Source organism: Desmodus rotundus, chromosome 10 (assembly GCF_022682495.2).
Source record: "Desmodus rotundus isolate HL8 chromosome 10, HLdesRot8A.1, whole genome shotgun sequence".
In the NCBI taxonomy this organism is placed as follows: Eukaryota; Metazoa; Chordata; class Mammalia; order Chiroptera; family Phyllostomidae; genus Desmodus; species Desmodus rotundus.
In genome coordinates this window covers 37,963,575-37,977,588 of record NC_071396.1, presented here as the reverse complement: position 1 = coordinate 37,977,588, position 14,014 = coordinate 37,963,575, and the positions used below count along the sequence as shown (strand labels likewise).

Sequence of the window (14,014 nt, the reverse complement as noted above, 5' to 3'; positions counted from 1 at the left end):
GCACCAGCCTGCAAACCAAAAAGCCACCAGTTCGATTCCCTGTCAGGGCACAAGCCTGGGTTGCGGGCCAGGTCCCCAGCTGGGGGTGTGCAAGGCAACCCCACATCGATGTTTCTCTCCCTCTCTTTCTCGTTCCCTTCCCCTTTCTCTAAAAATATAATAATAAAATCTTTTTTAAAAAAGGAAAAAAGGTCCAGTCTAAGTGGCACACAGAGGGGCTTCTGAGTTGAGTAGAATGCTGCTGGAAAGACAGGCTCAGAAAACCCTCTCCCCGCTTGGTTAGAAGTCTGCGTGTGAGCCCCCAGTGCCCAGTGCGCTTTACCTGAGGGTGCTGTGCAGCGAGTCCCGCTGCTCCTGCAGCCAGGGCGAGACAGCAGCACAGACTTCCTGGTTTCACATCCTGGCTCTGGTTATAAGCTAAATTTGGCAAGTTATATTACCTCCTTGTGCCTCAGCTTCCTTATCTGTAAAATAGGGGTATTAATAGAATCTATCCTACAGTGTGTCTGAGGACTATTAACATGTATGAGCTGCAGGAAGGGTGCCTGGCACACAGTAAGCACCGTACGTATGCTTATGTACGTACGTTCCCTTGTTATGATGGCGACGGTTCCTAACCAGTCAGCATTAAGTGAACAGCTGCGTAGGGCCAGTGCAGCCGTGACGGGAGGGAGCCAAAGGGGGAAGGCCCAGCAGCTCACCACGGAGACTGGGGCCCACGCCAGGGTGCCACCTGGGACAGTCCTCCCTTTGCTATTTCTCCTGTCTCCAGTTACCGTGTCCAACAGAGATGAGGGTAAATGGAGACGGCCCCGAGCAAGGTTAGTTCCTTTGGGAAGAGCCTGAAAACTGTGTGGCCTCGGACAAGTCACTTTACCTTCTCCACTTCTTCCTCAGGATCCCCCATCTGTAAAGGGGCTGGGCCAGATGACTGTGCAGCTTGGACGCGCAGGGACCTATGGCTCTGACACAGAGCTCCCTCTTCTCTTGCCTCAAAACACAAGGCTGAAATGCCAGAAACACTCAACTTCTGAAATTTTCATAGCAAGTGATTAGCACACAAATCAAAAAGGTTCAACCAGCTAGTGGGCCCCTCCGCCCCTCTCCCACACATCACTGGTGCTTCCCATCTCCTCCCTGCTATCGCCCTTGTCCTGTTAACTCCTATAACTGCTGCACACCTGCTTCAGGGTGGCAGCTCTTGCTACAACCTTCCTGCGGCTCAGATACCTGCCTATGCCTTCCCACAGGCCTGGCCAAAGCCCCTCCAACCTGCTCTGGGCTTGCACTCACACAGCTGCTGGTTCCGAGGGACACTCCCGACCTCAGCCATGCCCTCGGGCAGCACAGTGAGTGCCAGAGCTAACAACGGGTGCCTGGGCCTGCACGCCTGGCCTTCTGAGAGAGCCCAAAGGAAGCCATCAGGTGGCCTGAACAACAGCCAGAGCATCCTCTGAGCGGGATGTTAAACATTTATAGTAATATCCAACTATCTGTTAGCAGAAGAGGCCATACGTCTGAGAGCACACCCTCCTTCTGTATTCCCTTCTCCTTTACGGACACAAAGCCCTATCAGCCGACACACCCTGAAATGAAATGGAAAACAATTTAAGTGCAGCCAGCGAATACATTCAACAGGGTCAGGCTGAAGTCAGGAGCACGCCTGTCACCTCAGCTATGATTTTCTGAAGATGGGGGCACATCTTGAGATCGTGTTCATGCGCCCTGGCTTTGCTTTCTTAACTCTGAATCTGGCAACCCTGTTCCCTTCACAAGTAGGTGAGGGGAGTTAGGGTGGTGGCAGCGCTGACATTACACTCCTGCCTCAAACACAAAGCCCTCCATGCACCAGGCAGGCAAAGAAAAGATAATAAATGGATTTTTACTACCTTTTTTCAATTTTTTCTCTCTTTACCAAGCTAGGCTATTTCTGGTGGTAGTTTTAAAGCCGTGGAAAGACTTTATTATATATTTATTACAGAATTAGAAAATTTCAAAAATTCTTTTTTTGAAACCACAATTTAAAAGAAACATGATAGCCCCATATAAAAGCATTGTATCCTTAGAATTTTTTCTCAAGTTATGCAACGCAGCTTTCCAATGACTGTTACAATAGATATGAATTTCTATGATTTCAGCTGAATACTCTCATAATTTTTCTCCTTAAGACATGATCATGAATCATTTTTTCTTCAATAGCTCAGTCATTTCAGGAACTACCTGTAAATTTAAAAAGAAGTAATTAAGCCACATGAGCCTTCACAGTGATGCGGTCACCACTCTGCCGAGTCCCTGGAGGCCAGAGGGAAGAGTATGAATCCCTCCTGAGGCCCCCGTGTCTCCCTTCCCCAGCCAAGAACTCCGCCTGTCCTCCCGTTGTAGGGGGCACACCTCTGTGGGACAGACCACCCAACCACACGGTTGGCAGGGCCTAGGAGCCTTTCTGACCCAACCACAAACCTCCGGAAGGCTCTGCACAAAGCGGGGTCCACTGTCCTCGCCTGTGCGAGGCCCTCTGAGCTCCTTGGCCTTCCTCTTTCCCTCCTGCACTCCGGCCTTCAGAGGCCACACCAAGTGTCTTGTCTTGTCAGTCACGACTCCTGTCAGCCTCCTTGACCTTTTCTCCCGGTTCATTCACTCACCATTCACCTTACAAACATTGTTTTTGCTTCTGCAGCATGTGTTACTACCTTCTGGCACGTAAAAATGAGCTGCATGCTGAACGTTCAAGATCGTCACCCCGTTAAAATCAAGGCCTTCTGCTAACGCAGTGGCTGGCCGGCAGGCACAGTGAGGGAAGCACCATGAGGGGGACTAAGCGTGCTGGCGCCCACGTTAAAAAGGGTGACTTACTTAACCCTGAGTCCTGGCAGTTCAGTGGCTGCAACTGACACTTTGAGTGTGGAGCTGCCTTGTAACAGCCTGGGCAACACAGGGGAGCTGCGTATGGGGACCGGAGGGGACGTCACACACAGTCCACGGGAGCAGTAGCCAAGCCACTCACGTAAATATCAATTACACAGGCGTCTAAGATGCTGTAGACCATCCTAGAACGCAAAGATCCCAGCTGAACCCCCTGATGAGGACGGCCTCTCAATTATTTAAGAGAGCTACATTTCCATTAGATGGAAATGATGTGTTCATACAAAATTTATTAAGGTGATTGTTGACATGTTGTTTCTCCTAATGTCACTTTGTCTGCAGCCTGCTGAAAAGCCCGCATTTACCACGGAGCCGGCAGGCATTAGCTCAGGGCAGCATCAGTGCCGGCCCCGTCTCCCACTCTCCTCAGCAGACAGGCCGTGAGCTTGTGCCAGTCACACACGACTTGCTCAACCAGACAAATGTGGGACCTACGTGCTTCATGAAAAACAGGTTAGAGCCCAACTTCTTTGAAAGGAAATGTGAATTTGGTTTAAGTCCAGTTTTTAAAAACCTTATAGATGTCCCCCTGCCACACTCCCCAAAAGGGTTGAGGGGTCTTTCTCTTCACCATCTATAGCCTCTCCATGAGATCAACCTCCGACTTCCCAGGCATACCACATGACGTCTCAGCTGGGGAAAAGAAAATGCCACCTCGGGTTCACGGGCTGTCTGGTGGGCTGAGCACATGGAAAGATCGGGATTCTGGTTTTATTTTATTTTAGATACTGCAGAGCAGACCCCCACTCAGTACGACCAGATGGGAATGAATTTACATTTAAAATAAGGGAGGTCCAGGCCTGATCCCTGCCCACAAGGAGTGACCCCTCGCTGGGGAAACTGAGCCACCCAGTCACAAATGTGCTCATCTTACACTTTATGTAAGAGGATGAGAAGAAAGACACTAAATACTCCAAATTCAGAAGTTTTGCGGGAAGAGAGATTAGTGTGGACTAGGAAAAACCAGAACATTAACAGGGATCCTGGTGGTGTGTGGGTGTGTACACACACACACACAGAGAGAGAGACACAGAGAGAGAGACAGAGAGAGAGAGAGAGGGAGGGAGAGAGAGGGAGGGAGGGAGGGAGGGAGAGAGAGGGAGGGAGGGAGGGAGGGAGGGAGAGAGGGAGGGAGGGAGGGAGGGAGAGGGAGGGAGAGAGAGAGGCAGACAGGTAAACACTGCAGGTTCCAGTCACAGTAAGGGGATTAGAATGACTCAGTGAGAGGCTGTGCTCGGGAGGATGAAAGCGGACACAGGTGGCACTCCATGTCCAATCAGAGGAAATAGAACAGTGTGTCCCACAGAGATGGGGCTGGGACACCCGAGTGTCCATGTGCCAAAGAATAATGCTGGACCCTCACCTCACTCCATATATACAAATTAATTCAAAATGTCCTAGCTATAAGAGCTAAAACCATAAAACTCTTAGAAGAAACCATAGGGGTAAATCTTTAGGACCTTGGAATTTGGCAATGGATTTTTAAATATGACACCAAAAACAAACAAGAGAAAAAACAAACTGAATTTCATCAAAACTTTAAAACGTCGCGCACCAGAGGACACGATCAAGAAAGCGCGCTAACCTACAAAATGGAGGAAGCATCTGAAAATCACGCACAGTGGCACTCAGTACTCGGTACTCATCGCTCATTCGTCCTGCAACTCATCACAAGTGCCGAAACCGACGCGCACCTGTTTGTGAGCCTGACCGTCCATCTCTGTTTTATTCCGAGAGGGGCACTGAGTGGCGAGCAAGCACTGAGTGCTGAAACATTTTTCCTCGTCAAAATGCTACAAGTACAGGGTTTGACAAGTTCTGAATCCGAGTACCGAGGTATGACTGTATCTGATAAGGGTTTAATATCCAGAATATATGAACTCCTACAATTTAACAAGAAAAAGACAAACAATTCACCTTAAAAATGGGCAAAAATAAAAATGGACAAAGGACCAAATAAACATTTCTTCAAAGAAGATATACTAATAGCCAATAAGCACATACCCATGGCTGGGTAGCTCAGTTGGTTAGAGCATCGTCCTGATATGTCAAGGTTGAGGGTTTGAACCCTGGATAGGGCACATATAACAATCAACCAATGAATGCATCGATAAGCGGAACAATAAAATTCATGTTTCTCTCTCTCAAAAAAACAGCAACAACAATAAATACATGAAAAGATGCTCAACACCATTGGCCATGAGGAAAATGCAAATCACAGCCACATTGAAATACCACTTCATACCCACTGGGATGGCTATAATAAAGAGAGACAGACAATAACAAGTGTTAGCAAGTGTATGGAGAAATTAGGGTCCCCATGCATTACTGGTGGGAATGTAAAATAGGGCAGCCACTTTGGAAAACAGTCTGGCAGTTCTTCAAAAGGTTAAACACAGAGTTATCAAGTGACCCAGCAATTCCGCGCCTACATACATACACAAACAAGATGAAAACGTGTTCACAAAAATTTACACATGAATACTCATAGTAGCATTATTTATAACAGCCAAGAAGTGGAAACAACCAGAATGGGTAAACAAAACATGGCGTATCCAGAAGTTGGATATTATTCGGTAATCAAAAGGCAGAGAGAGCTGATACATGCTACAAACACGGAGGGACCTTGAACACACTGTGCTAAGACACTAAGAAGCCAGCCAAAAAAAGACCATATATTACATGAGTCTATTTATGTGAAATGTCCAGGATGGGCAAATCTACAGAGATACAAGTAGATTAGGTGGTGCCAGGGGCTGGACAGGATGGAATAGGGAGTGACTGGTAAACACAGGGGGTGTCTTCTCCGGGTGGTGAAGATGCACTGGAACTAAGCAGTGGTAATGGTTTCACAATTCAGTGAATAAAAAAACACTGTGTATTTTATAAACGTTTCTGTTAAGAAATCAGATGACAGTCTAATGAGACCTCCCTTGTAGGTAAGTAACTACTTTTCTCTTGCGGCATTTGAGATTCTCACCTTCTCTTTAAGACCTGACATTTGAATTATGACGTGTCTTGGTGTGGGCCTGTTCGGGACACTGCACTTCCTGGACTTGCATGTTTTTTTTCCTTCATCAGATTGGGCAAGTTTTTTGTCATTATTTCTTCAAATACATTCTTGATCCCTTGCTCACTTTCTTCTGGTATTCCCACAGTGCAGACGTTGTTACACTTCATGTTGTTCCAAAGGTTTCTTAAGCTCCCCTCATGTTTTCTGAATTCTTTTTTGCTGCCCTGCTTGGGTGTTTTTTTCCTACCATTTCTTCCACATCACTGACTTGTAGCTCTCCTTCATCTTACCTGCTGTTTATCCCTCCCAGTGTGCTATTTCCTTCAGATATCATATTCTCTATTTCTGACTGAACCTTTTTATGGTTTGTCTTTTAAAAAATTATATTTTATTGATTATGCTATTACAGTTGTCCCATTCTTTCCTCCCCTTTATTCTCCTCCACCTTCCCTGTACCACCCCCATCAGTTCATGTCCATGGGCTGTACATGTAAGTTCTTTGGCTTCTCCATTTCCTATACTATTCTTAACCTCCCCCTGTCTATTTTCTACCTACCATTTATGCTTCTTACTCCCTGTATCTTTTCCCCCATTCTCCACACCCCCCCACCCCGATAACCCTCTGTGTGATTTCCATTTCTGTGACTGTTCCTGTTTTAGTTGTTTGCTCAGTTTGTTTTTGGTTTTGTTTTTCTTTTAGGTTCAGTTGTTGACAGTTGTGAATTTGTTGTCATTTTACTCTTCATAGTTTTGATCATCCTCTTTTTCCTAATAAGTCTCTTTAACATTTCACATAATAAGGGCTTGGTGATGATGAACTCCTTTAATTTGACCTTACCTGGGAAGCACTTTATCTGCCCTTCCATTCTGAATGATGGCTTTGCCGGATAGAGTCATCCTGAATGCAGGTCCTTGCCTTTCATGACTTTGAATACTTTTTTCCTAGCCCCTTCTTGCTTGTAAAGTTTCTTTTGAGAGATCAGCTGATGGTCTTATGAGAACGCCTTTGTAGGTAACGCTCTCCTTTTCTCTTGCTGCTTCTAAGATTCTCATCTTATCTTTAACCTTAGGTAATGATGTGCCTTGGTGTGTGCTTCTTTGGGTCCACCTTCTTTGGAACTCTATGAGCTTCCCGGACTTCCTGGAAGTCTGTTTCCTTTGCCAGATTGCGGAAGCTCTCCATTATTTTTTCAAGTAAGTTTTCAATTTCTTGCTCTTCCTCTTCTCCTTCCGGCACCCTATAGTTCAGATGTTGGAAGTTGTCACAGAGGTTCCTAAGCCTTTCCTCATTTTTTTGAATTCTTATTTCTTCATTCTGTTCTGGTTGAATATTTATTTCTTCCTGCTGCTCCAAATCATTCGAGTCCTGGTTTCCTTTCCTTCACTGTTGCTTCCCTGTATAATTTTCTTTATTTTACTTTGCATAGCCTTCATTTTTCCCACTATTTTGTGACCAGACTCAACCATTTCCGTGAGCATCCTTACCACCATTGTTTTGAACTCTGCATCTACTAGGTTGGCTATCTCTTCATCGCTTAATTCTTTTTCTGGGGTTCTGCCTGTTCCTTCATTTGGGCCATGTTTCTTTGTCTCCTCATTTGGCAGCCTCCCTGTGCCTGTGAACTAGGTACAGCTTCTTTGATTTCCTGTCTTAGCATACCTGTTAAGTTCTATGGGATGGAGCCTTGGGGATTCACCAGAGTGGGGCAACCTGCTTCGCTGCTTTGTGGCTCCATGTGTGGGGTAGTGGTCAAAGATGGGTCAGTGCCACTGCTGGTTGACTTCTGGGGGATGGGCTGGCATTCACCCCTTTTCCAGTCACTTCATCCACTTCCTGTATGCGACTGGCACCCCTCCAGCTGCTGTCCTGGTTGTGGTTCCCAGAGTGGGTGGGTTTGTGTGCTTTCCGAACTCTGGTGAGGAACCAGCAGTTCCTTCCATCGCTCCAACCCCCTCTGGGTTTACAGCCAGAAGTTATGCTTTATTTTCCTGGCACTGGAACCCTGGGCTGCGCAGTCTGGCCTTACTCCCTCACAACGTGTCCCCCTGATTTTTATATATCACATGTGAATGTGGCCGCCCATTCCACCAGCCACTACTGCCACACTACACCCTCTTCGCCTGGAATCTCCCTCTGACCTGTCTGGATGAATATAGCTTCTTTAAATCATTGCTTGTCAGACTTCTGTACAGTTCTGGGCATTTCTGGGTGCTTTTCATTTTTAAGTTAGTTGTGTTCCTTGTTATGGTTGTGCCGAAGCGTGTCTACCTACACCTCCATCTTGTCCAACATCTTCTGTGTCTACATTCTGTATCCGACAAACTGCTTGCCTCCATTTCATTTAGTTCTTCTTCTGAAAAATTCTTTTGCTCTTTCATTTGGGGCCTGTTTCTTTGTCTTCCATTTTGGTTGCTTCTTTATGTTTGTTTTTTATACATTAGGTAGATCTACCAAGTCTCTGGCGCAGACCTAAGTCAGACGCTGCCTGTGATCAGCCCTGGGAAACCTGTTTGGAGCTCTCAGCAACCCAGACCTTGTGGCTCTGTCTGCTGGGCCTGGGTGCATGCAGAAAGCGCCAGGCTGAGCACCAAGGCCAGGTTTTACCAGGACTGTGTCCTGGGGAAGGTCACCTAAAGTCTCAGAACACATAAACTGTAACCTTCCAATATGGCCAAATGAGTAATGGGTGCTCAACAATACCAGTGAAGTAATTTCTTTCACAGGGCAGGATAAATACAGGTAGCAACAGAGTAGAAAAAACACTACAAAAAGTGGAATATGTGCAGAGTGGGAAGTACATGCTCTCCCCTACACCTGTCATGTCAGGAAGGCTTTAATTCACCAGCATGGCCGGCAGGGCATATTTGCTGGGTCAGACAGGCTGGACCTGATTGCCCCTTCTTCCCCTCAAAAGCTAGAGCATCACTAGCAAATCTCCAAAAGAGGGGATCTGATGCAAATTTCTTTACAGTACCTGCCAAATATGATTCTAGGTTTGGGTTAGTTGAATCACTTCACACTGTACACTAACTCAGTACATGATGCGCCAGAGCCATATGGATATTTTAAAGACAATACAGACTCCTTAAATGGAAAGTTATAATGCTCTATATAAACATCATGTATTTATTAGGATAATTTCACTTTAAGTAGTTCAAAATTGCGTGCATATATTAATACACACACACACACCCACATGCACAGTCTCCCTGAAACAGCTTCTTCCTTGACCACCTCAGAGGTTCTCAAATGACAATCTGAGATAACAGCTTACCTTGAATAAATCTGCAACTATTCCATAATCTGCCACTTGAAAAATTGGAGCTTCTGGATCTTTGTTAATGGCCACAATTGTCTGTGAAATAAAAACAGAGTTTGCCCAAGAAAATATACCACATAAACTGACAGTTCTACTTTAACTGTCCTAATAACAAATTTATAGTGTTCAAAAATGTCTACCAAATTAGATTCATTTGATTCATTTGTACCAATACTATAAATTTAGAACTTTCTGTGTTGGAACATAAAGTTATCTCCCACTCCCACCATGAGCCCATCACAGTCATAAAAAGGTTTTAAATCATTATTTTTATGAAGTTGTTTTTGACTCACAAACAAATGCTTAATTTTAGATAAGTGACAACTCAGAAGAGAGGACTGGGGGTGTCATCAGGAACCTGGCTCCCCACCTACACAACTGCTGCCCTGGCACAGGCCGTCTCTCACGTAACCATCGGGGAACCCTGGAGTCTACTGAAGGCTTGCACCTCCAAGGGGAGGCCTGCAGCTCTCAGCAGGGCAGCTACCCACCCCTCTCCCGCAGCCCTGCACTGGTAGCAGGCCACTGTGCACACAGCTTGCAGGCGCCAGTGCTGGCAAAGACAGCCTTGTCCTCCAAATATTGGGGATCTGCACTTTGATCACTGACCGCTGCTTCAGATTACACAAGTACAAAGAGACGGGTGGCCAGTGCTGCTGCACCTCCCCCATGGTTGCAAGCCCCTCACCCTCTGGCTACAGTTATCTGCTGAGAGTTAAAGGGATATTGTGCTTTTGCTGGCCCCTTCATTTTCAGTTGTCTCCCCTTTTCCCAACCAGACTAGGAAGTTCAAAAGCAAGTGCAGATGTGGGGAAATTACAAAGTAACCACGCAGATGTGTTCCTCACAGATGGCTTCTGACACCATCACAATTAAAGTAAAATTAGTTTAAATTTTATAGATTATAGTAATTCAAATCTCGAGAACCAAAAATAAGTTTCTACCTGCCCATTAGTCTGTCTCATGAAAAGAGCTAGAACTCGTATTTTGATACTTGATATCCTGACTTAAAATATAGGTCACAGAAAATATGTAATTCCACCACAGGGGCCTCTGAGGAGCCCCTCAAAGCGATGGGCACGATCTTCCAGAACACCTGAGACTAGAGCACAGTGCAGTCCAGGGAAGCACACACCCAGAGGAACACACCACACACACGGAAAGATGTGTGGTCACAGACGATAAACAATGGTTTCCAACTGAGCCTCAAATCCAAAGTCACAAGGACAAACCTTTTGAGTCACAGGCATTTGCATGGAGGCGTTTCTCTCTGGGCATAATGCAGCCCGCTTCACAGCTACTAGCAGAGATTTCTTTAATTAATGATGGGTAATGGAGTCTACCTGGAGTCTACCTACTAAAGTATCTGACAGTTTAATCATCTGAAAGTTTTTTCACCCCACTATATGAGAGTTACTTTTAAAGAAACAGCATATAACTGTGAGCAAGGAACCACTGAAGTATGTAAGAAAGAGCGATTTGGGCTGGTTACAGTTTTTCTCATTACTAAAAGAATATTCCCAAATCATCAATGGTAAATAACTATGATACAGACTTGCTTGCCACCCTAGAGCTCTCATTTGTCCTTACAAACTCATACCCTTCTTCCTTACAGAGCTTTTAAAGCACAGACTGTATTCAACCACATCAATGTGCATATAGTTCATAAGTCAATATCCCATTGGCTCATTTGATATAATAATCACATCTTATATTCTTTCAACTACACTACAATGCTAATTAAAATGGCAGCCATCAGATTTATGAATTCAACTATCTGATTTAAACCGATCACTCTAAAACCCTGTACTAGAGCCGAACCAGAGACTGCCATCTCTCCCACAGCAGACACATCTGATGACGGGGCCGTGTGTTTTCCATTCAAGCATCCCAGCACGTGGTGCAAGTGCGTGCTGACTAAATACCTGTCGGCTGCGTGGACAGCTACACTCCTGGCCTAAGGTTATTCTTAGGGATTGTTCCCCAACACTGATCTCCTCACTCAGTTGCTCCCTTTTTGCTTTGAGGTGTACTGTCTATCGAGTCCCTCTCCCCCCACAATCCAGCGCTGTTGGCATGGGATGAGAATTTTCACCAGGATCATCTTGGTGGGCAGAATATTTCATTTTTGAGAAACAGAATCTGGATATATCTCAATTGGCCCAGCTAAAAATATTTTTTAAGGTTGTAGGTGTTTGAGTGTCTTTCTTTAATGCAGCAATAACATTTTCCCCACTGGCACTGCTGTTTTCAGAGCTCAGTGAAGAAACCTGCTACCCAACTGTCAAATCTGACTGGTTAATTCATTTAAAAGTTACCAGGAGGTAGAACAGGCTTTTTTTTCAAGGTAGAAGTTAAACCTGTTAAAAGTTTTATTACCTTTTATACCCAACTTCCATCTCAATGGATAAAAGCAGAAGCATCAAAAGCATCTCTGATTTCATGAAAGACTAAGTTCACAATTCAAACTGTTCCTTGTTATGCATGAATTAATGTGTCATATCCTGAAACTTACGTTCAGAGTCATTGCATAGCACTTCCAGATATAGTTCAAGCAGCAAGTTAAACTCAAGTGTCCTCTGTGCATTGCATTTTTAAAAAATTACTGGGGTATTAAGACACTCCAACCCAAAATGTGTCAGTCATATTTTAGTAAAACCCAAAAGAGGGGCCTTTGTGACAGATGAGTGAGGAGACTCTCAGGGGACTAGGGTGAAGCAGACAGAGAATGAGGGATCAGAACATTATACACTCGTCAGTCAGAACCTCGTCAGGTTTTCACCCCGCGTTTCCTACCCACAGATGGTCAGAGTGCCAAGAGACCCAGCACTGGCACTGGGCAGACAAAGAAGGGCAGTGCAAACAGGATGCGCCCCTCGGGTCAGCACTGCAGCTGGGAACCAGGGGCAGGCCTCTCTCACCAGGGCCATCTACGGCTGCAGACAGCGAACAGGACATGCACTTTCAGTTCCTAGATCTCAGTGAACGGGTCAACCTCACATGCTAGGGAACATTCAGTAAAACCCAGAACTGTTCACAGGAGTTCCTCCTGTTAGCATCACTGACTATTGTGTAGTTACCTTGCTGTCTTTCATCCCAGCTAAATGCTGGATGGCTCCGGATATTCCCACAGCAATATAAAGTTCCTGAAATAAAAGAGACCATGTCATTAATATGTATTTATATTATATAACACCTTCCAAAGTACTTTCTATTAGCCATTCAAGTCTTAGGCAAAAGATATCAAAATAAAATGGATGCAATAAATATTATTTAAACCAGGCTGTCCTTCCTTGATCTCCCTGAGCCACAGGCATCTTTTCCCTCTGAATCCCTAGGGCGGTGGTGGAAGAGTAGGGGTGGACAACGAGAATTACTGAGCCTTAAGTATGTTTCAACCACTGTGCTGAGCATTTTCACATCCACTATTTCACTTAATCTCACAATTTCCTCTAAGGGAGCACTTTTTGTCTGTGCTACTTGTCATTCTGTACCTATTTATTCACAGTATACACACACTGTAGAGTAGCATTTAAACATATTAAAATTATTTTTGACTTAGTTGTTTGCCTCCTGTTTGCATGCACATGTACACACACAGTCTCCCTAGGAAATAAACTTTCTGAACGCACAAGTTCAACCCCTGCATTTCCAACACCCAATAAAGGGCCCCCACACTATAGTTTCTAAGTAAATGGTGATGCACCCCTTTCTATTCCCCTGCCCCCATTTATTACAAAGGAAATGACAGCTGAATGCTGTTCTCTGTCTGCTTATCTAAAATTTTTTTAAAGATTTCATTTATTTATTTTCAGAGAATAGGAAGGAGGAAGAGAGGAAGAGAAACATCAATGTATGAGAGAATCATCGATTGGCTGCCTCTGGTTCACCTCTAAATGGGGACCTGGCCCGCAACCCAGGCACGTGCCCTAACAGGGAATCGAACTGGCGACATTTCAGTCCGCAGGCCGGCGCTCAGTCCACGGAGCCACACCAGCCAGGACATGCTTATCTAAAAATTTTACAATACCCACTTTTGAAAATTAAAATTCACTATTGTCATTGGATACTGGAAATATAAGGGAGGGCACTTTGCAAACTATGCAACTATCTATTATGCTGTACACCTGAAAATAATACAGAATAATACTGAATATAAACTGTAATTGAAAAACAATTTTGAAAAAACTATCACACAAAACCAATGTAATAAATGCTGAAATAAAAGAACTTAGTATATGACTATCTAACCACTACTCTGTACTCCTGAACCTAATACAAAATAACACTGAATGCAAACTGTAACTGAAAAATAAAATTTAAATTAAAAAAGATATTGAAAGGATAATTAAAGATCAGTATCAAAAAAATAAAAAACCTTACCTGTTCCACTGTCTACCAGACGCATAAACTGAACTACCACATCCTGGCTTGGGCAACGGGTGCACCTACCACCTAACCAAAATGTCACACTGACAATGAAGTTTCTCTTCAGTATGAAGAGCGTGGACGGCACTGAAGGTGGCTCTGTCACACTCAATCGTGTTCCATGGCAGATCCTCAAAGTCGGTGACAGTACCTGGTGGCCCACCCTGTTTTCTGCATTGCTTAGAACCTAACCACTGCTCCGTCCACCACCAAAGAGCCTTTCCGCTGAGCTCAGTCACTGCCACCTAATGCTATGATTTTCGTATTATGCAAGTGTGTGAGGCTGTACCCAAGTCCTTTCCCTCTCCATTTCCCCAGCTGTATGCTGGGG

General features: G+C 44.8%; 1 protein-coding gene across 2 annotated transcripts in view; it reads right to left on the bottom strand.

The window, feature by feature from the left end:
* Nucleotides 1-1,937: 1,937 nt before the first annotated feature.
* The window catches only part of ETFA (electron transfer flavoprotein subunit alpha), a 50,642-nt gene continuing 38,565 nt past the window's right edge, over nucleotides 1,938-14,014 (bottom strand). The window contains exons 10-12 of one of the 2 annotated variants that reach the window (XM_024561607.3): nucleotides 12,336-12,401; nucleotides 9,211-9,291; nucleotides 1,938-2,220 (exon numbers count right to left, since the gene is read on the bottom strand). In XM_024561607.3, coding sequence (XP_024417375.1) covers nucleotides 2,182-2,220; nucleotides 9,211-9,291; nucleotides 12,336-12,401 — 186 coding nt within the window. In that variant the 3' untranslated portion in view covers nucleotides 1,938-2,181. Of the gene's footprint in view, nucleotides 2,221-9,210; nucleotides 9,292-12,335; nucleotides 12,402-14,014 lie in introns of those variants that run through there. The other variant, XM_045196500.2, reaches the window with a different exon arrangement.